General features: G+C 49.5%; 1 protein-coding gene across 2 annotated transcripts in view; it reads right to left on the reverse strand.

The window, feature by feature from the left end:
• The window catches only part of MSL1 (MSL complex subunit 1), a 50,720-nt gene extending 33,028 nt beyond the window's left edge, over positions 1-17,692 (reverse strand). Inside the window, exon 1 of one of the 2 annotated variants that reach the window (XM_068127322.2) lies at positions 16,689-17,692. In XM_068127322.2, coding sequence (XP_067983423.2) covers positions 16,689-17,159 — 471 coding nt within the window. In that variant the 5' untranslated portion in view covers positions 17,160-17,692. Of the gene's footprint in view, positions 1-9,846; positions 10,023-16,688 lie in introns of those variants that run through there. The other variant, XM_068127323.2, reaches the window with a different exon arrangement.
• Between the last annotated feature and the right edge of the window lie 8,846 nt (positions 17,693-26,538).

Raw genomic sequence — 26,538 nt, forward strand, 5'->3', positions numbered from 1 at the left:
AGCTGTGATGGAGGTGCTGGCTCGGAACGTAAAGGAGGGTTTACCGTGGGAGTTGTTGTATGCAGATGATCTGGTGTTCATTGCAGAAAGTATGGATGGACTGAAGGAGAAGATGAACAACTGGAAGGAATGTATGGAGACAAAAGGTCTGAAGGTGAATATCAGAAAAACGAAGGTGATGGCAAGTGGTAAAGCATGTGGTGAGGTGGAAAGAACTGGGAAGTGGCCATGTGCTGTGTGCAGGGTGTCTGAGTGAACTCCATTCAATGTACAATGTGCGCTGAGTGGGTTCATCAAAAATGTAGTGGACTGAGAGGGTCATTAACCAGTGTGGCAGCTACATTCAAGTGTAAGGTGTGCACAGAGGGAGCTGCAGATGGAGGAAATGTTGAGTTGGATCTTGGAGACGGCGTGAAGCTGGAAGGTGTGAAAACATTTTGTTACCTCGGAGACATGCTGAATGGAGAAGGCGGAATGGCGGCTCAGACTCGGCAACGGTTGCTCGAGTGAGATGTGCATGGAAGAAGTTTTAGGGACTGAGTGGCGTGCTGACGAGGAGGGGAGTGTCATTGAAGCTGAAGGGAAAGGTGTATGCTGCATGTGTGAGAAGTGTTATGATTTATGGGAGCGAGACATGGGTAATGAACGTAGAGCAGCAACGAAGGCTGGAAAGGGTGGAAATGCGAATGGTTCGGTGGATGTGTGGAGTATCGTTGAGAGAGAGGAAGACAAATGATGAATTGCGAAAGATGATGGGAATAGAGCCTGTGATGGATGCTGTGAAGAGAAACAGTTTGAGATGGTTTGGTCATGTGTTGAGGAAGGATGAAAGTGACTGGTTGAGAAGAGTGATGGAAATGAATGTGGAAGGAAGTAGAGGACGGGGAAGACCGAGAAAGACTTGGCTAAAGATGGTCGAAGAAGAAATGCGGGCAAGGGGGTTAACAAGGGGATATGCAGAAAATAGGGCAAAATGGAGAAGATTGTCATGGGGACCGCAAGGCGAACTAGTCCGGCAGCTAAGGTAAATATAGCATAACAATTGTGCATTTTGTGAGGAAAGCACCAAATTTGGCACACTAGTAGACTATATTATGAAAAGATCTGGATATTGGGCCATCTCAGATTCAGAGATTTGATTTTTGCAAGATTTGCAGATTTTGCAGATTTGCAAGCTGAGATTGCAACGCCAGGGACGGCCGACTCCTTCCTGCGAGCTGCCCACGTCACCCGCACAAGAAGAGCTCATCAAATCACTGCAGCGGCACTGCACATCCTGCAACACCGTGCGTATGAACGCCACTGTATGACATATGCTGATGATGCAGAAGACCTGCCTGAGTTCGAAGACCGGTGTCACCAGAGAGGAGAAGACATTCCCAACTTTCAGTACTGGGCAACTGTGCTGGAACTAGAGATGTTGGTACTGGTCTACGTGCGTTCTCTGCGGCAGGCTTCATTCACGATGTACCTTGATGCCCTGACGGAACTGGAAAACAGGAAATTGCCAAACAATGCCAAACAGGAAATTAGAGCTGTCTCCCTCGACATATCACGTGCCTTCGACACGGTCTGGCACCCCGCTCTGCTCACCAAACTCTCCTCCTTTGGTATCCATGGAAATCTCCACGCATGGCTGGCGGACTTCCTCTCTAGTCGTCGTCAACGTGTGGCCCTGAATGGGTTTCTCTCATCTCCTCTTCCTGTTCAGGCTGGAGTTCCCCAAGGCAGTGTTCTGGGCCCCGTGCTTTTTCTGGTCTTCATCAATGATCTCTCTGACTCTCTCGAAAATCCTCTCTATCTCTTTGCTGATGACTCCACTCTCTGCCGCTCCATTCCTCTTCCCTCAGATCGGCAGTCTGCTGCCTCCTCACTCTCTGAAGACCTGGACAAAATCACAGACTGGTCAAACAAGTGGAACATGTCTTTCAATCCTGACAAATCTCACACTCTTACTATGTCTCTCCGAAAAGATCGACTGGACAACCCTCCCATCTACTTTCTCAACAATCCTCTCCAAGAAGTTCTGTCGCTCAAGATTTTGGGTCTCACTATCTGCCATGATCTTTCTTGGGAAAACCACATTTCCAAGCTGGCCTCCAAAGCCAGTCGCCGACTGGGCATCCTGCGTCGTGCGAAGTCCTTCCTCGGCACACCTGAGCTCCTCACCACATACAAGGCTTTCATCCGCAGCTCAATGGAATACTGTTCTCCCCTATGGGCCGGTGCTCCTGCCTCACACCTAGCTCGGCTTCACGCTGTTGAAACCAAAGCTTTCAGAATTATTAGAATCTCCCGCGATGAAGCTATCTCTGAGGGCCTTTCACTCACTCACCGCAGGCAGGTAGGTGGTCTTTCTGTCTTCTACCGACTCCTCTCCGGCCTTGCACCCCCAGCTCTCTCTGTGCTCTGTCCCCCAAATATTCGTACAGGTCGCACAAGATCTGCCAGCAATCCTCTGATGGTTAAACTGCCGAAATCTCGGCTCTCCGCTCACCTTCACTCTTTCATTCCTCTTTTCTCCCGCCTCTGGAACAAACTCCCTCACTCCCTTCAATCCCACTCCTCCCTCCAGGTCTTTAAAACAGCTGTTCACCACCATCTCTTATCTTCCCCCATCCAAAACCTTGATCTTTTCTACCCCCGCTAATTCACCCCAGATCCACCTTGTTTGAAATTCCAACTTCTTTCCTGGAAGTCCTGGCAGTGTCCATATGTTTTATACCTCTCCCACTGCCCCCTTCCCACGCCCCCCCCCCCCCAAAGCCCTCGCCCTCTCTCAGATCTCTCGATGTCTCCATGTCTCTCGGTCCCTGCTCTCAAATGTTGTGTTTGTGTCCTTCCCCCTCTCTCCCCATCTTGTCTACCGCTCCCTATGTTATATGTTTTATGTGTCGGTTTGTCTTTCTGTGTGTTCATGTGATTAATGTTCGCTCTTTCACGAGCCTCGATATTGTATACAAAAAAAAAAAAAAAAAAAAAAAAAAAAAAAAAAACTGGTCCCATGGTTCCATGCCTTAGACCACACACACTACACACACTATGCCACACTATGCCCTGATCACCTGAGAGACATGGTTGCATTCCCAATGAAGCACCCAGATGTAGCCAGATAATTCAGGGCTGGCAACTTCACTGTACAGAAGACGAAGAAGGTGTTCTCTTCGATCCCAATCGAATCGAAATCTTGCAAAAATCAAATCTCTGAATCTGAGATGGCCCAATATCCAGATCTTTTCATAATATGATGGTCTACTAGTGTGCCAAATTTGGTGCTTTCCTCACAAAATGCACAATTGTTATGCTAAGTTGCCCCACTAAACCCCCGCTCTTGCAGGGAAAATGGCCTTAAAATGCCTGTTGTTGTTATTGTTGTATATTAGGAACATGTTCTTATCTGTATTGAATGTATTCTTAGAATGCGCCATAGGTTTATACAGTACATACGATTGGAATGTGAGTACTTCAATAAAATACATATTGTAACGATTTTGAGAAGTGTGTAACGAATTTGAGAAGTGTGTAACGAATTTGAGAAGTGTAACAATTTTGGAGGAAGTGTAACGAAGTGGAAACGTTACAATGTGAACGTTACAAACGTACGGTACCACCCTATAATGTAAATAATGGTCGCAGTCAGCGTCCTAGTTAAATTGCATGAAAAGTACACGCAGGCCACGATATATCTTTTAAATAGTGTATTTCCTTATTCCATGTAGGCTAAGTATGTGTTTTCCCACTAGATTGACTTTGCATTGTATCAAACAAAATAAGCGTAGGCCCTTCCAATTTCCCCAAAACCTCCCTTCCATTTGCCTTCCGCATTTTGGTCGGTTTTTCTCTTCAACCACCATTGGCCACGAGGTAAGGTTGGAGAAGAAAGGCGTGTCTCCACCTCGTCAGAAGAGGGAAGGAGTGAACCGGCCCTAACAGCCAATCAACACCGCGGTGATCGACCCGGTAGGCGTGCCCTCGGAGCCGGCGGCTTGATTTCGGCCGAGGTGATAAAAGCGACTGTAAGGGACTGCTTTGCGAGATGACTGGAGATGAGCTGGAGATGACCCTGGGAGAGGAGCAAAGAGGCTGCACCAAAGAGAGGCAGTGAGATGCGAAATGCTCCAAGCCAAAGAGGAGAGGTACTCGGCAAGGAAACCAGCTTTGGAGAGACGCGCTGAAAGGAGAGAGACGGCCCCACCCCAAGAAAAGGAGCAGGTGTGCCGAACCAGCGCGTGGCGTCTCCCGCAGTGGATACGCGACGGAGGGTTTCCCGCCAAAACCGCGAGGAATTGCGAACGGCGGCCTCCCGACCTTGCCTCCATCTCAAGCCTTACCTGCCTGCATTATCCCCTGTGTAAGTGTGAACGTCCTGTCCTGCTCGTTTGTCTTGGGGCTAAGTAAAAATGAATAGTGTAAGTTAAGGATTCGCTGTGTCACTGTTTCTTCCATCCTTTGCTTGTGTGTGTATAATAAATCTGTTCTTCCTCCGTATTCTTCTTCTTCTTTTTCATTCTCTTGCGATCGCTTTAGAGATTTCCCGATTGAATATCCGTGGGGCGATCTGGTCAACGTCGGGTGAAATCGGGTTTTAATCGGGGAGTAACTGTTCGGACGCGGTTAAATACACCACCGCTCGGTCAATATAACATCTAAAAGCCGCGTCTGTAACAATATGATTGGAATGTGAATGAATGAATGAATGAATGAATGATCGTTTTAAGGCCATTTTTCCCCGCTAGAGCGGGGGTTAGCTTTGCGGGCCCCATGACAATCATGGTTCCCTGTTTGAGGCAATGTTTTTATGGCCAGATGCCCTTCCTGGCGCCAACCCTTGGTCGCCTCTTACGATGCGCAGGGATACGGTGTACCTATTCTAAACCGGGGTACACACCGCCGGGATGTGAATACAATGTGAATGTGAAAAATGTGAATCAATACAATAATACCGAAAAGGTCTGTTTGTGTGCCGTATGAACATAAATCTACGTCATCAATAAACCACTCAAATACAACAGCTTAAAAACACCACACAACATGTCCTGGCCAGGGTCTGCAATCTCTGATTGCTCTTTCTCGTCTTATTTGTCTTCCTTTTGCTCTACCTTTCCAATCTTACCAATTGGGATAGTTTTTGTAGCTTTGGCTGATGAACGACACAGCTAACATATTTCAGTTGCCTCTTTGCGATCCACAGCATCCATGTCTCTGTCTAGCCCCGGCAGTTTTCGGCATCCCGAGAAGAGTCAACCAGCGATGCCTGCGGCTCATGAGGCAGCAAGCCAGCAAGTTAAGCGAAGAACCCATCCTATGTTATGGACTGGTCAATTCCCCCAGAATTGGCGCATTTTGGATTGTCTTGTAATACCGCCTCCATGCATCAGGTGAATCGCATGCTCTATGACGTAAGATGATGACGTCATGCAGATGCAGCACACATGAGAATCGTGTGAACTTTTGGGGAATTCCAAATCAAATTCCATCGTAATGACACTTAATCCTACATAATATGTTTGTTTTTCCTGTTGTCCACTAACCTTGCAAATCATCTAAAAACAAACCGATACATATCCTCCTGTCATTGACAACTGCAAAGTAGGACCAGAAAGTAGTAGGACCGTAGTAGTAAAATAAAATAGTAAAAAGTAGTAAAAGAAAGCAGGACCACGTCTGATCACCTTCACTCTTTCATTCCTCTTTTTTCCCGCCTCTGGAATAAACTCCCACACTCTCTTCAATCCCCCTCTTTCCTCCAGGTATTTAAAACAGCTGTTCACCACCATCTCTTGTCTTCCCCATCCAAAACCTTGATATTTTCTACCCCCGTTAATACACTCTAAATCCACATCTTTCAATCTCCGACTTCATTCCTGAAATTCCTTGTAGTGTCAATTTGTTTTGTACAATGTATCCCTTCCCTCCCCCACCCCAGCCCTCTCCCTTCCACAGATCTCTCGATGTCCGTTCTCTACTGTTGTGCTTGTGTGCTTCCCTCTCTCTCCCAATCTTGTCTCCCCCTCCCTTTATTGTTTTATGTGTCCGTTTGTTTTTTGTGTTTTATGTGCTAAAAATGCATTTGATGTGCTAGCTCTTAAACAGGCCTCTATCTTGTATACTAAAAAAAAAAATTATGGTGGAGCATTTTTAACTTACGGTTTACCTTACACAATTACAGTGTACTATAAATAAAGTAGAATTTGACGAGAATGCATCAATTCAATGGATATGCCTCCGCTCATGTTGCGTTTAATCTCAACTAAAGGTCACATTAACAATTAAAGGTCCAGAGAGAGAGAGAGAGAGAGAGAGAGAGAAAGACAAATCAGAACAGACAACCTCAGATGCTTCTAACTCGACTTGTGGTCTGCAAAATGATTTTAAAGGGCATATGACCATTGATTGACCTGTTCAATCTAAAATCGAATCGCTTCATATTTCTATTGCAGTCCATACCTCTGTCAAGTATGGTTGAAATCTCTTGAGAGGTTCACAAGTTATTGCAGGAACAGATTCCTCAATGAAAGAGCACCTGCCCTTAGGCCTTTGACCTTTTGAACCCAAAATTTAATGATTTAATCTTTGCATTAGTCCATAGTTGTGCCAAGTTTACTCAAAATCCCTGGTAACAAAGACCTGCTACTTTCAGAAAAAGGTCACGAGTTCCAAATCACAAAATCGAATCGGTTCACCTGCGAACAACGCGAACGAACGAACACACACACACACACACACACACACACACACACACACACACACACACACACACACACACACACACACACACACACACACACACACACACACACACACACACCTTATAAGTACTTAGTCACATAGGTTGTTAATGGGATTGTTCACATAAATAAACCACCTCGTGATAAATTCTGACTTTTCAGAAATGTTAATCTATTTTTGCTACTTCTGACATGGCAAACAAGAATGTGGACGGTTTACTCAAATCCGCCCTAAAGTGGGAGTTCCTAAAGTGGGAGAACCTAAAGTTCCTACGAGGAGGAACATGGCCATAAACAAAGTGAGCCATTTCAACCAATTTTATGTCCACGATAAACAGAATAAGAATGGTGATAAAATGTTCATAAGGTTGCTGCGATGAGGTGTTCGGTGTTGGATCGAAAGAAAACCTCGTTGAATAGTCCTCACTGCTTTCACTGGCATGATTGCTCAGTTGACAATCCTACTTGGAAGTGTAATGGGCTTTTAGATTCCTGGTAAAAGTGATTGGTCACGGGAATGGTGGTTCCAGTGGTGGATTTCCATTAACCTTCTTGATTTGCTCACAAATCCTGAATGTTTCTCAGACTAGGTCGTGTACAGGTCTTCACACTCTCGACTCCTCTCACGAGTGCGCTGTTGCATGTTCGAGGACTACATTAACCACAAGAAACGAGCAACGGTGGCAATCTCATAGCACTGGCGAGTGTTTTATACAAATGTTAATAACAACAAGATTATTGTTTCGAAAATAAAACCAACAATGCAGCCCCAGTACAACCCACACCAGAAATCCGTCCCATCGAGCCACATCCCTCCCATAGAGCCACACCCCTCCCATAGAGCCACACCCCTCCCATAGAGCCACACCCCTCCCATAGAGCCACACCCCTCCCATAGAGCCACACCCCTCCCATAGAGCCACACCCCTCCCATAGAGCCACACCCCTCCCATAGAGTCACACCCTTCCCATAGAGCCACACCATTCCCACAGCACGTTCAACACCACACCCGCTCCCACAACACCACACCCACACCCGCTCCCACAACACCACACCACACCCGCTCCCACAACACCACACCACACCCGCTCCCACAACACCACACCACACCCGCTCCCACAACACCACACCACACCCGCTCCCACAACACCACACCACACCCGCTCCCACAACACCACGCCACATCCGCTCCCACAACACCACGCCACACCCGCTCCCACAACACCAAGCCACACCCGCTCCCACAACCACGCCACACCCGTTCCCACAACAGCACGCCACACCCGCTCCCACAACACCACGCCACACCCGCTCCCACAACACCACGCCACACCCGCTCCCACAACACCACGCCACACCCGCTCCCACAACACCACGCCACACCCGCTCCCACAACACCACGCCACACCCGCTCCCACAACACCACGCCACACCCGCTCCCACAACACCACGCCACACCCGCTCCCACAACACCACGCCACACCCGCTCCCACAACACCACGCCACACCCGCTCCCACAACACCACCCACACCCGCTCCCACAACACCACAACACACCACACCACACCCGCTCCCACAACACCACACCCGCTCCCACAACACCACACCCGCTCCCACAACACCACACCCGCTCCCACAACACCACACCCACTCCCACAACACCACACCCGCTCCCACAACACCACACCCGCTCCCACAACACCACACCCGCTCCCACAACACCACACCCGCTCCCACAACACCACACCCGCTCCCACAACACCACACCCGCTCCCACAACACCACACCCGCTCCCACAACACCACACCCGCTCCCACAACACCACACCCGCTCCCACAACACCACACCCGCTCCCACAACACCACACCCGCTCCCACAACAACACACCCGCTCCCTCAACAACACACCCGCTCCCTCAACAACACACCCGCTCCCTCAACAACACACCCGCTCCCTCAACACCACACCACACCCGCTCCCACAACACCACACCACACCCGCTCCCACAACACCACACCACATCCATTCCCACAGCACTACACCCGCTCCCACAACACCACACCACACCACACCCGCTCCCACAACACCATACCACATCCACAACACCACACCACACCCGTTTCCACAACTCCACACCCGCTCCCATAACTCCACACCCGCTCCCATAACTCCACACCCGCTCCCATAACTCCACACCCGCTCCCATAACTCCACACCCGCTCCCACAACTCCACACCCGCTCCCACAACACCACAGTTACCACCCCCGCCCCCACCCCTCACATCACATCACATCACATCACATATTGTCGCTGTTCAGACCACGTCGATCTCCTCAACCTAAATATTGCCCGCCAGAAATATTGTCCGCCGTTCAGAGCACATCGATCTCCTCAGCCTAAATATTGTCCGCTGTTCAGAGCACATCGATCTCCTCAACCTAAAGATTGTCCGGCGTTCAGACACCACGTCGATCTCCTCAGCCTAAAGATTGTCCGCCGTTGACACCACGTCGATCTCCTCAGCCTAAAGATTGTCCGCCGTTCAGAGCACATCGATCTCCTCAACCTAAAGATTGTCCGCCGTTCCGAGACCGCGTCGATCTCCTCAGCCGAAAGATTGTCCGCCGTTCAGACACTACGTCGATCTCCTCAGCCTAAAGATTGTTCAGAGCACATAGATCTCCTCAACCTAAAGATTGTCCGCCGTTCCGAGACCGCGTCGATCTCCTCACCCTAAATATTGTCCGCCGTTCAGAGCACATCGATCTCTTCAACCTAAAGTCTAAAGATTGTCCGCCGTTCAGACCACATCGATCTCCTCAACCTAAAGATTGTCCGCCGGTCAGACACCACGTCGATCTCCTCAACCTAAAGATTGTCCGCCGGTCAGATACCACGTCGATCTCCTCAACCTAAAGATTGTCCGCCATTCCGAGACCACGTCGGTCTCCTCAGCTTAAAGATTGTCCGCCGGTCAGACACCACGTTGATCTCCTCAACCTAAAGATTGTCCGCCGTTCCGACAGGTTCGTTTTTCCTCACGTCGATGGACATTTTCAAACATCGCATCTTTTCAACATCCCACCCCGAGTCGCACAAACAACGAAGACAAATACCTGCATCAACCGGAGGAGGACATTACGCACCACCATGTCCGAACGGAGGAGAAACAATCATCATTATCGTTTGTATTGCAAGAGGGTGGACCGACTGACAAACAAACGTACAGTACGGTGTTATGAAGAGGACGCCCTCTACCGCCATCACTTCAAATAAAGCACCGGAGCGACGCACCGCGCGAAGGGCGGGAACAGAGGAAGGGCGTGGCGGTGCGGGGACCCGTGCAGACCCCCGCATATAATACAGGGCGAAGGGGCGTCTACAATGCTAGCACGGTAGGAGCACGTCGGCCTAGTTATATATGCTGTGCCGGGGTTACCTTCGCACAGAGCCACCTGCACACCCGTCGCATGGTGCAAGCGGAGCGCTCCTCCGGACACATTTGAAGCGGCCACTCACCATGGCGGCTCCTCGGGGCCTCCGACCGGGCTTATCCCTCCACAGGTGGCCTCTCCCATTCCTACCCGCATTCCCCGCGCAATTCGTCCCACCATGGGTCTTCGCCTCCTACGCACCTCCAGGACGGTCACGAGTAGAGTGCGGACGGTCACGCAAGACGACCTATAAAGACCAGCCACAGCTGGATTTGCAGAAAACGGCACCACGACGGACAGAAGGCCGCACATTGGCGCCCTGCTCGCACGGCCCGGCGCCGCCACGACATCTCGACGGACACGACAAACGCAATGCGAGCGTCGCACACACACCCCACCCCGCCATTCACATTTTCCTCAGCGAGCACGGGTATCGCGAAACCAGGCGCGGCCTCATACCCCACTCTACCCCCTTCCCAACTCACCCCCCAAATACCCTCACTTCCTCCTGTCTCCTCCCAAACTCCTCTCCTCCTGTCCCACTCTACCCCCTTCCCAACTCACCCGCAAATACCCCCACTTCCTCCTGTCTCCTCCCAAACTCCTCTCCTCCTGTCCCACTCTACCCCCTTCCCAAATCACCCCCCAAATACCCCCACTTCCTCCTGTCTCCTCCAAAACTCCTCTCCTCCTGTCCCACTCTACCCCCTTCCCAACTCACCCCCCCAAATACCCCCACTTCCTCCTGTCTCCTCCCAAACTCCTCTCCTCCTGTCCCACTCTACCCCCTTCCCAAATCACCCCCCAAATACTCCCACTTCCTCCTGTCTCCTCCCAAACTCCTCTCCTCCTGTCCCACTCTACCCCCTTCTCAACTCACCCCCCAAATACCCCCACTTCCTCCTGTCTCCTCCCAAACTCCTCTCCTCCTGTCCCACTCTACCCCCTTCCCAAATCACCCCCCAAATACCCCCACTTCCTCCTGTCTCCTCCCAAACTCCTCTCCTCCTGTCCCGCTCTACCCTCTTCCCAAATCACCCCCCAAATACCCCCACTTCCTCCTGTCTCCTTCCAAACTCCTCTCCTCCTGTCCCACTCTACCCCCTTCCCAAATACCCCCACTTCCTCCTGTCTCCTCCTGTCCCGCTCTACCCTCTTCCCAAATCACCCCCCAAATCCCCCACTTCCTCATGTCTCCTCCCAAATCCCCCACTTCCTCCTGTCTCCTCCCAAACTCCTCTCCTCCTGTCCCACTCTACCCCCTAAATCCCCCACTTCCTCATGTCTCCTCCCAAATCACCCCCCAAATCCCCCACTTCCTCCTGTCTCCTCCCAAACTCCTCTCCTCCTGTCCCGCTCTACCCCGTTCCCAACTCACCACCTCAAATCCCCCAATTCCTCCTGTCTCCTCCCAAACTCCTCTCCTCCTGTCCTACTCTACCGCCTTCCCAAATCACCCCTCAAATCCCCCACTTCCTCCTGTCTCCTCCCAAACTCCTCTCCTGTCCTGCTCTACCCCACCCCCTTCCCAACTCACCCCCCAAATCCCCCACTTCCTCCTGTCTCCTCTCCTCCTGTCCCATCTGTCCCCCTCCCCAACTCATGTTCCCTCCTCCCTCCAACTCCTCCTGTCTCCTGTCCCCTCTTTCCCCCCACCCACTCCCCCCCCTCCTGTCCTCTTTCCCCGCACTCCCCTCCTCCTGTCCCCTCTGACCCCCCACCCCCACTCCCCTCCTCCTCCTCCTGTCCCCCCCGCCCCAAATTCCCCACCGCCACGTCCTCCTGTCTCCCCCTCCCCAACTCCTCCTCCTCCTGGCCTCTCTTTGACCTCACCCACACCCCAACCTGCCTCCTCCTCCTCCTCCTCCTCCTCCTCCTCCTCCTCCGCCTCCTCATCATCATCATCATCATCCCTCTAATCCCACTCCAAGGAAAGAATCAGAGGGTCGCAGAGGTTATATCCTACACAATATTTTCCAAACAACCTTTTAACCCGCAAATCCCCCAAATCGATTTCCTAATGCCTCCCTACCTTGTACCTACACCTCCCAGTCCCTTCACAGGAGGTAAACGGAGAAGCAAAAATTAACTTTCAGCTCTTTGGTGCAGAAAAGCAGATCCGAACTTGCCCTTGTTAACTAAAAATAGTCACACGGTTTAAAGTTCACTCCCCCGGGGTCAAGCACGATAAAGAGACCTTAGCGGGACTTAAATAATCAGGGTAGTCAAAGCCTCGCCCGATCAAAGGGTGTTCAAAGCCTCGCCAGGCCCAAGGGTGCCCAAATCCTCGCCAGGTCCAAGGGTGCCCAAAGCCTCGCCAGGTCCAAGGGCGCCCAAAGCCTCGCCAGGTCCAAGGGCGCCCAAAGCCTCGCCAGGTCCAAGGGTGCCAAAAGCCTCACCAGGTCCAAGGGTGCCAAAAGCCTCACCAGGTCCAAGGGTGCCAAAAGCCTCGCCAGGTCCAAGGGTGCCAAGGGCACCCAAAACCTTGCCAGGCCCAAGGGCGCCCAAAGCCTCGCTAGGTCCAAGGGCACCCAAAACCTTGCCAGGCCCAAGGGCGCCCAAAGCCTCGCCAGGTCCAAGGGCGCCCAAAAGCCTCGCCTGGCTCAAGGGTGCCCAAAACGTCGCCAGGTCCAAGGGCGCCCAAAGCCTCGCCAGGTCCAAGGGGGCTCAAAAGCCTCGCCAGGTCTAAGGGCGCCCAAAACGTCGCCAGGTCCAAGGGCGCCCAAAGCCTCGCCAGGTCCAAGGGTGCCAAAAGCCTCGCCCGGCTCAAGGGCGCCCAAAGCCTCGGGAAGCTTAAATGGAGCTGACATCTCCGATAGGTGGAAATTACGCAGTGGGAAGTGAACTGGTGTGCATGACACTGTGCTTTGTTGCTTTGTTTTGCATCACGTAGGTTGTCGCACACCTTCCTACGAGTCACTCGGCTGAAGCAATCCCACGTTTCAACATTGCAATATGAATGGCCCTGGTTCGTGATGACATCTCAGAATGAACAAAATGACTTCAATATACATTTAATACTTTAAGCACAGTACACTGTACAATACTTTACACACCGCAGTACAGTACACTCCCGATACAATGCATGGAAAAGCGACAAACTTCAATACAGCACACTGTAGTTTATCTCAACCAGGGTGATGGGTGAGGGTGATATACCCCCCCCCGCCCCCCCTTTTAACTTCACTACCGTGGAAGACATTCACTGGAGCTCGCAAACCGAAATGCACAGTAAAGCAATCAAACACAGCAAGAAACGTCCTCGTTTAAATGGTCCTCGTGGAAGGTGACCGTTGGGAAGAGGTTTCCATGACAACCATGCATATTCTACTGCTTTATAACTTGTTCGAAAGGATGAAAGGATTTTAAATAAATAAATAAATAAATATAGGCTTCTTAGGCGTGTGAAGAAGATTTACACAATGTTAGAGAGATATTCGACTTTCATTTGTTGCTGTTCACCGATGCCATAAAAAAAAAAAGAGGAGGGGCAAAGGCAATGCCCGAAAGAATTGCGATTTTGCCCAATCACACAGCGTTGTATATCATGATGCAAGAACAAATGGTACATGTTATCCTGTAAAGGAGAGTATACCAGCCTGCATATTGTACATGTTATCCTGTAAAGGAGAGTATACCAGCCTGCATATTGTACATGTTATCCTGAAAATAAGAGTGAGCCCACCTGTGTACTGTACATGTTATATGGCAAAGGAGAGCATGGCTATACCTGCAATCCTGCATGCTGTGCATGTTATCCTGTAAAGGAGAGTGTGCCTGCCCAAGAACTGTACATGTTATCCTGCAAAGGAGAGTGCGCCTGCCCATGCACTGTACAAGATATACTGTAAATGAGTGTGCCTGCCCATGTACTGTACATGTTACCCTGTAAAGGAGAGTGTGCCTGCCCGTGTACTGTACAAGTTATACTGTAAATGTGTGCGCCTGTCCATGTACTGTACATGTTACCCTGTAAAGGAGTGTGCCTGTCCGTGCACTGTACAAGTTATACTGTAAATGAGTATGCCTGCCCATATACTGTACATGTTGCCCTGTAAAGGAGAGTGTGCCTGCCCATGTACTGTACATGTTATACTGTAAATGAGTGTGCCTGCCCATGTACTGTACAAGTTATACTGTAAATGAGTGTGCCTGCCCATGTACTGTACATGTTACCCTGTAAAGGAGTGTGCCTGGCCATGTACTGTACAAGTTATACTGTAAAAGGGTGTGCCTGCCCATGTACTGTACATGTTATACTGTACATGAGTGTGCCTGCCCATGTACTGTACGTGTATACTGTACCTGAGTGTGCCTGCCCGTGTACTGTACAAGTTATACTGTAAATGAGTGTGCCTACCCACGTACTGTACAAGTTATACTGTAAATGAGTGTGCCTGCCCATGTACTGTACATGTTACCCTGTAAAGGAGTGTGCCTGCCCATGTACTGCACAAGTTATACTGTAAATGAGTGTGCCTGCCCATGTACTGTACATGTTATCCTGCAAAGGAGAGTGTGCCCGCCCATATACTGTACAAGTTATACTGTAAATGAGTGTGCCTGCCCATGTACTGTACATGCTACCCTGTAAAGGAGTGTGTTCCTGCCCATGTACTGTACAAGTTATATTGTAAATGAGTGTGCCTGCCCATGTACTGTACATGTTACCCTGTAAAGGAGAGTGTGCCTGCCCATGTAATGCACATGTTGCCCTGCACAGGAGTGTGTGCCTACCCACATACTGTACAAGTTATACTGTAAATGAGTGTGCCTGCCCATATACTGTACAAGTTATACTGTAAATGAGTGTGCCTACCCATGGACTGCACAGTGTACACGTTACCCTGTAAAGGGGAGTGTGCCTGCCCATGTACTGTACAAGTTATACTGTAAATGAGAGTGCCTGCCCATGTACTGTACATGTTATCCTGCAAAGGAGAGTGCACCTGCCCATGTACTGTACAATGTATACTGTAAATGAGTGTGCCAACCCATCTACTGTACATGTTACCCTGCACAGGAGTGTGCATATCCATGTACTGTACATGTTACCCTGCATAGGAGAGTGTGCCTACCCCTGTACTGTACATGTTACCCTGCACAGGAGTGTGGCTACCCATGTACTGTACATGTTACCCTGCACAGGAGAGTGTGCCTACCCATGTACTGTACATGCTACCCTGCACAGGAGTGTGCCTACCCACGTACTGTACATGTTACCCTGTACAGGAGAGTGTGCCTACCCACGTACTGTACATGTTACCCTGCACAGGAGTGTGCCTACCCATGTACTGTACATGTTACCCTGCACAAGTGTGTGCATATCCACATACTGTACATACTACCCTGCATAGGAGTGTGCCTACCCATGTACTGTACATGTTACCCTGCACAGGAGTGTGCCTACCCATGTACTGTACATGTTACCCTGCACAGGAGTGTGCCTACCCACGTACTGTACATGTTACCCTGCACAGGAGTGCCTACCCACGTACTGTACATGTTACCCTGCACAGGAGAGTGTGCCTACCCACGTACTGTACATGTTACCCTGCACAGGAGTGTGTGCCTACCCATGTACTGTACATGTTACCCTGCACAGGAGTGCCTACCCACGTACTGTACATGTTACCCTGCACAGGAGTGTGCCTACCCACGTACTGTACATGCTACCATGCACAGGAGTGTGCCTACCCACGTACTGTACATGTTACCCTGCACAGGAGAGTGCGCCTACCCATGTACTGTACATGTTACCCTGTAAAGGAGTGTGCCTACCCATGCACTGTACATGTTACCGTGCACAGGAGAGTGTGCCTACCGCTGTACTGTACATGTTACCCTGCACATGAGTGTGGCTACCCACGTACTGTACATGTTACCCTGCACAGGAGTGTGCCTACCCCTGTACTGTACATGTTGCCCTGCACAGGAGTGTGGCTACCCACGTACTGTACATGTTACCCTGCACAGGAGTGTGCATACCCAGGTACTGTACATGTTACCCTGCACAGGAGTGTGCCTACCCACGTACTGTACATGTTACCCTGCACAGGTGTGCCTACCCACGTACTGTACATGTTACCCTGCACAGGAGAGTGTGCCTACCCATGTACTGTACATGTTACCCTGCACAGGAGTGTGCCTGCCCATGGACTGTACAAGTTATACTGTAAATGAGTGTGCCTGCCCATGTACTGTACATGTTACCCTGCACAGGAGAGTGTGCCTACCCACGTACTGTACATGTTACCCTGTACAGGAGAGTGTGCCTACCCATGTACTGTACATGTTACCCTGTAAAGGAGTGTGCCTACCCATGCACTGTACATGTTACCTTGCACAGGAGAGTGTGCCTACCCACGTATTGTACAAGATATACTGTAAATCAGAGGTTCCCAATCTTTTTTATCCACGACCAAAATTTTGAAACACATTCAACTCGCGACCCAAATCAAATGGTGCCGTTTGGACATTATATTGTTAATGAGTGTATTCCTCCCCCCGGAACTGTGTCCCACCTGTTCTCTCTCCAAACGTAACGCCGCGATCTCCTTGTCTTTTCTCTGCAGCAGAAGCTGTTGCTGTTCGATCAGTTCCAGGTTCTGCAGCAGTAGCTTCTTGAGCGGAATGACCTGCAGGCTCGGCTTGCTGACACGAGGCGTCGGGATACCTCCGGCCCCAGCGGCGCCCGTCACCCTCCGTCGGGCCTTGCCCGGAGGCCCGACGAACGTTCCCAAATCCCCGACGCGCCCGCCCTCCGTCGTGCTGTTGGGAGGGAGCTTGGCGGTTTGGCGGGACCCTGCATGCAGCAGTTGGTGACGGTGCTGCTGTTGCTGCAGCTGCTGCTGAAGATGATGATGTTGTTGATGTTGCCGCGACTGCAACAGCCCGTGAACCGTGAGAGAGGCCCCACCGGCCTTTCCCGCCGCCAGCGTCGCCGCAGGTTGTTGCTGCTGCTCGCCGACTGCCCGCACCATGGCCGCGGACATTTTTCCAAGCCCGTAGCCTACGCCAGGCGGGCAGCTCGCCTGGCCGAGCGGAGCCGAGCCGCACTCATCGTGCGACGCTCGCCACCGACCCCGCCAGCTCTGTTTGCCGCCCGCCCGGCCGCGCCGAGCTTTTCCGCTTCCTTCCCGCACGATCTCTTCACCTCGTCAATGTGCGCGCCGATTGACACTGCACCGGAAACGCGCCGCCCGTCCCGCGGACTCACAAACGAACGCAGAGGCCACGGAAGTAAACAAAACGCGCGTTCAACGTTGCGATCCGTCCCAGAAGCAGCATTTCGGCCGCCATTGGACCAGGCGCAAAAAAAAATTTGACCTCAGCCGCGACCATCGGCTACACCGTACAATTGCGCCCGGTCGTGTGGAAATAAATACCCAGTTACTTGAAATATCATCGCTCGGTTACTTATAAATTGTCGACGTCGTTTAGTCGTGCCGCGTTTTGTGCGAATGTTTTCGTGCGACCGGCAGGAATCCCCTTCACCTCGGTCGAGGCGAATGGTTCGCTCCGTTGTGACGACACTTCCTGTTTCTGGGACCCACGTGGGCTTCGAGCCGAAAATGCGCCGGTCTGCTAGAGGTTTGGTTCGGCCTACCGGGTGACGCAGCAGAAACAGGTGTCCCCTGGAAATCAAATAACAAGCGATCCAAAGGCACACGCAGGGATGACCAAAGTATTTGGATAAGTAATAATGCGGAATATGTGAAACTGAAGTCGCGTTCGTCTGTTTTGGAGGGCTGGTTGTTTTTTTAAAAATCCCAAAACAAGTTTCACGATCTTCATTCTTGGTAGAAACTAAAGAGGCGTGAGGACTGAGGAGGGACATTCCAGCGAATGGGAGTGCGTTGCTATGCGGCCCCGCCTTTTATAGGAGGAGCCAAATCAGAGGAGGAACCAAACCAAAGGAGGGTAATCCCAATTATAGGCTTCAAACAAAAGGAGGAGCCAAATCAGAGGGGACGTACATCAAAGGAGCTAATCTCAATTAGAGGAGGATCCAAACCAAAGGATGAGCCAAACCAAATGAGGAGCCAAATCAGAGGAGGAACCACACCAAAGGAGGTAATCTCATTAGAGGAGGATCCAAACCAAAGGATGAACCAAACCAAATGAGGAGGAAAATCAGAGGAGGAGCCAAACCAGAGGAGGCGATAAACCAAAGGAGGTAATCCAAATTAGAGGAGGATCCAAACCAAATGAGGAGCCAAATCGGAGGAGGAGCCAAACCAGAGTAGATTAATTCCAATCAGAGGAGGAGCCAAATCAGAGGGGAGGCAATCATATAAGGAGCCAAACCAAATGAGGTGCCAAATCAGATGAGGAGCCAAACCAAAGGAAGTAATCCCAATTAGAGGAAGAGCAAAACCAAATGAGAAGCCAAATCAGAAAAGGAGCAAAACCAAATGAGGTAATCCAAATCAGAGGCAGAGCAAAACCAAAGGAGGTAATCTCAATCAGAAAAGGAGCAAAACCAAAGGAGGTAATCCAAATCAGAGGAGGAGCAAACCCAAAGAGGTATTCTCAATCAGAGGAGCAAAACGAAAGGAGGTAATCCCAATTAGAGGAGGATCCAAACCAAATGAGGAGCCAAATCGGAGGAGGAGCCAAACCAGAGTAGATTAATTCCAATCAGAGGAGGAGCCAAATCAGAGGGAAAACCAAATCAGAGGGGAGGCAATCATATAAGGAGCCAAACCAAATGAGGTGCCAAATCAGATGAGGAGCCAAACCAAAGGAAGTAATCCCAATTAGAGGAAGAGCAAAACCAAATGAGAAGCCAAATCAGAAAAGGAGCAAAACCAAATGAGGTAATCCAAATCAGAGGCAGAGCAAAACCAAAGGAGGTAATCTCAATCAGGGGCTTCAAACCAAAGGAGGAGCCAAATCAGAGGAGGTGGAAACCATATTAGGAGCCAAACTAAATGAGGAGCCAAATCAGAGGCTGAGCCAAATCAGATGAGGAGCCAAATCAGAGGAGGAGCCAAACCAAATTAGGAGCCAAACCAAAGGAGGGTAATCCCAATCAGAGGCTTCAAACCAAAGGAGGAGCCAAATCAGAGGAGGAGAAAAACCAAAGGAGGTAATCCCAATTAATGGAGGATCTGAACCAAAGGATGAGACAAACCAAATGAGGAGCGAAATCAGAGGAGGAGCCAAACCGGAGGAGATGAATTCCAATCAGAGGAGGAACCAAAGCAGAGGGAAAGCCAAATCAGAGGGGGAAGAAATCATATAAGGAACCAAACCAAATGACGAGCCAAACCAAATAAATTAATCCCAATTAGAGGAAGAGCAAAACCAAATGAGAAGCCAAATCAGAAAAGGAGCAAAACCAAAGGAGGTAATCCAAATCAGAGGAGGAGCAAACCCAAAGAGGTATTCTCAATCAGAGGAGCAAAACGAAAGGAGGTAATCCCAATTAGAGGAGGATCCAAACCAAAGTATGAGCCAAACCAAACGAGGTGCAAAATCATAGGAGGAGCCAAACTAGAGATGAATTCCAATCAGAGGAGGCACCAAAGTGGAGGGAGAGCCAAATCAGAGGGGGGGGGGGGGAAATCAGATAAGGAGCCAAACCAAAGGAAGTAATTCCAATTAGAGGAGGAGCAAAACCAAATGAGGAGCCAAATCAGAGGAGGAGCAAAGCAACGGAGGTAATTTCAATCAGATGAGAAAATGAAAGGAGGTAATCCCAATTAGAGGAGGATCCAAACAAAAGATCTCCCTCCTACAGATCTTCCGATGTCCCTGTTCTCTGCTGTTGTGCTTGTGTGCTTCCCTCTCTCTCCCCATCTTGTCTTCCGCTCCCTTTATTGTATGTTTTGTGTGTCCGTTTTTTTTTGTGATTGATGTTAGCTCTTACACGAGCCTCGATCTTGTATACAAAAAAAAAAGAAAAAAAAGGATGAGCCTAACCAAATGAGGAGCCAAATCAGAGGAGGAGCCAAAATTCTATTTGAAAGCCTTCCTTCCTATTTAAAAGCCTTTTTTCAATTTCCTCTCCAACTCATTCCATTTCAAAAAAATATTCAATCTCTTATAACTCGAAATCACGACATGCTCTAAATTCAAATTCATTCCACTCTTTCCACATTCCGTTCTTAAACGGATCGCTACCTTGAAAATCACAATAAACCCAAATTGTTATAAATGTTCGTCTTTCATTAAACATCCACTTTCTAAACTCCCCCCTTGCCCCTCCCCTCCAAATGTCCCCCTTGCCCCCCTCCTAAACTCCCCCCTTGCCTCTCCCCTCCTAAACTCCCCCCTTGCCCCTCCCCTCTTAAACTCCCCCCTTGCCCCTCCCATGCAAAACTCCTCCCCAACCCCCCCCCTTCTAATCTCCCCCCAACCATCCCTCCCAAATTCTCCCACCCCCCCCCACCTCCTCCTCAAAGCTGCCTCCTCCCCACTTCGTCTCCCTTCTATCTCATACCTCCACCTCCCCCAACCTTTTAATTTCCTCTGCCCCCCTCAAACAACCCCTCACTGTGCCTCATCCCATCACCATCAAACCTTTCATCCTCTCATCCTTCCCTCTCTTGTATCTCTTCTGTAATCTCTGACACACTATCAACTGCTCTCCCGACATCCCCCTCTCATCGTTCATCTGACCCTACCCCTCCCCTCCCCTGTCCTGCACTCGATGCTCCCCCTCTCTCTTCATTAACGATATGGACCTCAAACATCCGGGGCCTTTGCTCAAACCTGATTGATCTCTCCATTCAGGTTGCTTCTGACAATCCAGACTTGATCTGCTTAACAGAAACTTTCCTCCTTCAAGATGTCTCTGATTCCTTAATATCTCTTCCTGGTTACTCCCTCCTCAGGTATGATAGACCGGAGCCTCGTCCTGGTGGTGGGGTTGCTATCTTTATCAAAAACTCTCTTTCTCACTCGCCCTGCACTGCCCTCTCTCCACCCCACCCCCAGGAGTTCCTCTGGCTATGGCTTCCTCTCCGCTCCCACCTTTTGTTCATAGTGTTCTGTACCGTCCTCCAAACAGTGATGACTCTATTTACATTTCGCTGTCGGACAACATGGACCAACTTCTATCAACTCATCCAAACTCTCTCTTCCTCATATGTGGTGACTTCAACTGTCATCATGCCAGCTGGCTGGGTGTGGGTACCTCTCTCATCAGCCATGGCATCTCAGCAAAGGACTTCTGCGACTCATTGGGACTGACACAATCTGTCAATTTCCCGACCCGGATCTCAGTCAATGGAGTATCTGATCTTCTCGACTTGGTTATGACAAACTTCCCTGCAAATGTCTGCTGCTCTTCTTCTGCTCCAATCGGTTCTTCTGATCATGTGCTTGTTAAAGTGGGCATCTCTCTGGCCATTCTCAGAGAGCCTCCTCAGCGCCGACGAGTCTGGCATTTCACTCAGGCTGACTGGCACGGTCTGCAAGCAGCCATCAATCGTCTGGATTGGTATCCTATCTCTACCGCCTCTGACATCAACTCATCCTGGGAATTCTTCCAAAGCAAACTGCTCTCTCATGCACAGATTTATCCCATCTCATCTTCAGTTGTTATACCCTTCCTCCCGTCCATGGTACACTGAATCTTGTGGTGAGGCAGTTGCCCTGAAACAACTTGCCTTTGCCTCTTGGAAGGCAAATCCAACTGAAGGCAATCTCAGTTCCTTCCACCAAGCTCGGAACAAGTGTGTGTCTACCCTCAGGAGTGCCAGAAAGCACTATCTCTCCACACTCAAGATTGAACTCTCAAGCCTGTCTCGTTCCTCCAAATCCTGGTGGCATCTGGTCAAATCCGTTTCTGGTGTTTGTTCCCCCTCCATCCCCTCCCTTACCTCAAATGGCTACACAGTTGACACCGCACGTGACAAAGCCGAATGCCTCAACTCTGTGTTTGCCTCAAAATCTTGTGTCCCAAACCCATCTCTCTCTGTTCCCACCTTTCCCAGTCGAACCCAACAGCTCCTGGACTCTGTGTCCTTCTCTCCTGACAAGGTGGAGAAGTTTTTGTCAAACCTCGACTCTGATTCTGCAACTGGACCAGATGGCATCAGCCCACGGGTCCTAAAATCCTGCTCTGCCGCTGTATCTCACCCTCTCTCTGTTCTTTTCACCCTCTCTTTTGCTCAAGGTCATCTGCCAGCATCTTGGAAATCAGCAAACATTACCGCTTTACACAAAAAAGGTGCAAAAACAGATCCTTGCAACTACAGACCAATCAGCCTGCTCCCAATTATCAGCAAAGTCATGGAATCCATCATTGCTTGGGATATCAAATCCTTCCTCTTCTCCAATGGCTTGATCTATGATCATCAATTTGGATTCAGACCAGGCCATTCTACTCTGGACATGCTGCTTCTGCTGTCTCAACAATGGATGTAGGTCCTCAATGCCAAACAGGAAATCAGAGCTGTCTCCCTTGACATATCACGTGCCTTCGATACGGTCTGGCACCCAGCTCTGCTCACCAAACTCCCCTCCTATGGTATCCATGGAAATCTCCACTCATGGCTTGCGGACTTCCTCTCTGGTCATAGGCAACGTGTGGCCCTGAATGGATTTCTCTCATCTCCCCTTCCTGTTCTGGCTGGAGTTCCCCAAGGTAGTGTGCTGGGCCCTGTGCTATTTCTGGTCTTCATCAATGATCTCTCCGACTCTCTGGAAAATCCTCTCTATCTCTTTGCTGATGACTCCACTATCTGCCGCTCCATTCCTGATCCCTCAGATCGGCAGTCTGCAGCCTCCTCACTCTCTGCAGACCTGGACAAAATCACAGACTGGTCCAACAAGTGGAACATGTCTTTCAATCCTAATAAATCCCACACTCTTACGATGTCTCTCCGAAAAGACCAACTGGACAAACCTCCCATCCACTTTCTGAATAATCCTCTCCAAGAAGTTCTGTCACTCAAGCTTTTGGGTCTCACTATCTGCCATGATCTTTCCTGGGAAAACCACATTTCCAAGCTGGCCTCCAAAGCCAGTCGCTGACTGGGCATCCTCAGTCGTGCGAAGTCCTTCCTTGGCACACCTGAGCTCCTCACCACATACAAGGCTTTCATCCGCAGCTCAATGGAATACTGTTCCCCCCCTCTGGGCCGGTGCTCCTGCCTCACACCTAGCTCGGCTTCACGCTGTTGAAACCAAAGCTTTCAGAATCATTGGAACCTCCTGCGATGAAGCTAACTCCGAGGGCCTTTCACTCACTCACCGCAGGCAGGTTGATGGTCTTTCTGTCTTCTACCGACTCCTCTCCGGCCTTGCCCCCCCAGCTCTCTCTGGGCTCTGTCCCCCTAATATTCCCACAGGTCGCACAAGATCTGCCAGCAACCCTCTTATGGTTAAACTGCCAAAATCTAGGCTCTCTGCTCACCTTCACTCTTTCATTCCCCTTTTCTCCCGCCTCTGGAACAAACTCCCCCACTCCCTTCAATCCCACTCCTCCCTCCAGGTCTTTAAAACAGCTGTTCACCACCATCTCTTATCTTCCCCCATCCAAAATCTTGATCTTTTCTACCACCACGAATTCACCCCAGATACACTTTTTTTGAAATTCCAACTTCTTTCCTGGAAGTCCTTGCAGTGTTGATTTGTTTTATACCTCTCGCACCTCCCCCCAAGCCCTCCCCCTCCCACATTTCTCTCGATGTCCTTGCTCTCAAATGTTGTGTTTGTGTCCTTCCCCCTCTCTCCCCATCTTGTGTTCCGCTCCCCTTTTTTTGTGTTTTATGTGTCGATTGACTTTTTGTGTGATTAATGTTAGCTCTTTCACGAGCCTCGATCTTGTATACAAACAAAACAAAAAAAAAAATCAGAGGAGATGAATTCCAATCAGAGGAGGAGGCAAACCAGAGTGAGAGGCAAACCAGAGGGAGAGCCAAATCAGAGGGAGAGGAAATCAGATAAGGAGCCAAACCAAATGAGGAGCCAAATCAGAGGAGGATTCAAAGCGGAGGGAGAGCCAAATCAGAGGGGGAGGAAATCAGATAACGAGCAAAACCAAAGGAGGTAATCTCAATCAGAGGAGCAAAACGAAAGGAGGTAATCCAAAATTCGAGGAGGATCCAAACCAAAGCATGAGCCAAACCAAATGAGGAGCCAAATCAGAGGAGATGAATTCCAATTAGAGGAGGCACCAAAGCGGAGGGAGAGCCAAATCAGAGGGGGGGGGGGGCGGGGGAGGGGAGCGAAATCAGATAAGGAGCCAAACCAAAGGAAGTAATCACAATTAGAGGAAGAGCAAAGCCAAATGAGGAGCCAAATCAGAAAAGGCGCAAAACCAAAGGAGGTAATCTCAATCAGAGGAGGAGGCAAACCAAAGGAGTAGCCAAGTCACAGTAGGAGCCAAACCACTGGAGGATCCAAACGATTGTAGTTTGTCATTCGGGGGCCCCTTGCAAATCGTAATAGTACCCAGTGCCCTCCTCCTCCCAGTCCACGTGAGCCCTGCTATCCTGTCATCTGTCACCTGTCATCCTATCATCTGTCATTTTCTCATCTGTCATTATGTCATGTCATCTGTCATCATGTTATCTGTCATCATGTCATCCTGTCATCCGCCATCATGCCATCTGGCACCTGTCATCTTGTCACCTGGTATCCTGACATCTGTCATCATGTCATTTTGTCATCTGTCACTTGTCATCGTATCATCTGTCATCATGTCATCTGTCATCATGTCATGTCATCCTGTCATCTGCCATCATGCCATCTGTCACCTGTCATCTTGTCACCTGGTATCCTGACATCTGTCATCATGTCATCTGTCACTTGTCATCGTATCATCTGTCATCATGTCATGTCATCCTGTAATCTGCCATCATGCTATCTGTCACCTGTCATCTTGTCACATGGTATCCTATCATCTGCCATGTCATCATGTCATCTGTCATCTGTCATCATGTCATCCGTCATCACACTAAAATTTGCAATTTGGCGTCGGTCTGTCTGACATTTATGTATTCGGTCGTTTCTTATGCAATCTCAACCAAACAAACTTGCCAAGGGGACTAGCAACGGTCATATGGCAAAGGTTGCAGCGACTTCATTGTCCCCTCACCAGGAGTTCCGAAGGCAGGGCGACGCCAATTTATCTTCGTAAATGTGTATGCACCATGCAGCGCCGCTCCCAGTGGTTGTGGGACGGCGTATTAAGTGTAAGAGGACTTGAGAACCCTCAATTATATAATGCGATACGTGTAAGAGGACTACGATGTTGCTTTGGAATCAACTGCAAAAATCTGTAGGAATCCCCATGTTTTATTGCCTTTTTCCCCGATGGAAAACAAAATGGCATGTTAAGGTGTATATAAAGCAGCTTCAATGTCGTTCCACCTTATCGTATAATTTACCCAAAGCCGCATCAAATCACAAAAGTCATAATAATTATATTAGCACAATAATAATAGTAATACTACTGCAAAATAATAATAATATTAGCAATAATAGTACAATAATTGCCAATAATAAAAAGGTAAATTGCGTGATTTCCCTCCTCCCCTTATCCCGTACATAAATTTAAAATTATTCTTTGCGATGATTTTAATAACGGTCGCCTCCTCATCTCACCGCCAGCCGTAAACACAAACACACAAAAAGATGATCCCGGGGTATGTCCCATTACCAATCAGCTTGCTATCGCTTGCCAAGCCAACCGTTCCGTATCAACCGTTTCGATTGAGTGCTTCCGCGAGTGCTTAAGCCGCTTGGCGAGCGTTCTACAAGCTGCTTGGTAATGGAACACCCCTAGGTCGGCTCGGCCGATGACCCTTTTCTTGTTGTTCCGCTTGTGTGACGAAGAAAGTTAATTTCGGGTGAATTTGAGCCCTTTTCCCCCTTTTGTCGAGATATTTTTCGCTTTTCATCGCCGCTGGGGTAGTTTAGTTTCAACCTCTGGAGAGGTGTTATAAGTTGTGCCCTTCGCATAGGTTAGTCCATTTACTAATGAGGGGTGTTTTGTTATCGCAAAATTTATCATCGTGTGGATTCGCATGGATTATTCCATTTACTAATGAGGGGTGTTTTGTTATCGCACAATTTATCATCGTGTGGATTCGCATGGGTTAGTCCATTTACTAATGAGGGGTGTTTTGTTATCGCACAATTTATCATCGTGTGGATTCGCATGGATTAGTCCATTTACTAATGAGGGGTGTTTTGTTATAGCACAATTTATCATCGTGTGGATTCGCATGGGTTAGTCCATTTACTAATGAGGTGTGTTTTTGTCGTACAATTTATCATCGTGTGGATTCGCATGGGTTAGTCCATTTACTAATGAGGGGTGTTTTGTTATCACACAATTTATCATCGTGTGGATTCGCATGGATTAGTCCATTTACTAATGAGGGGTGTTTTGTTATCACACAATTTATC

Source organism: Myxine glutinosa, chromosome 10, assembly GCF_964187855.1.
Source record: "Myxine glutinosa chromosome 10, kmMyxGlut1.1, whole genome shotgun sequence".
In the NCBI taxonomy this organism is placed as follows: Eukaryota; Metazoa; Chordata; class Myxini; order Myxiniformes; family Myxinidae; genus Myxine; species Myxine glutinosa.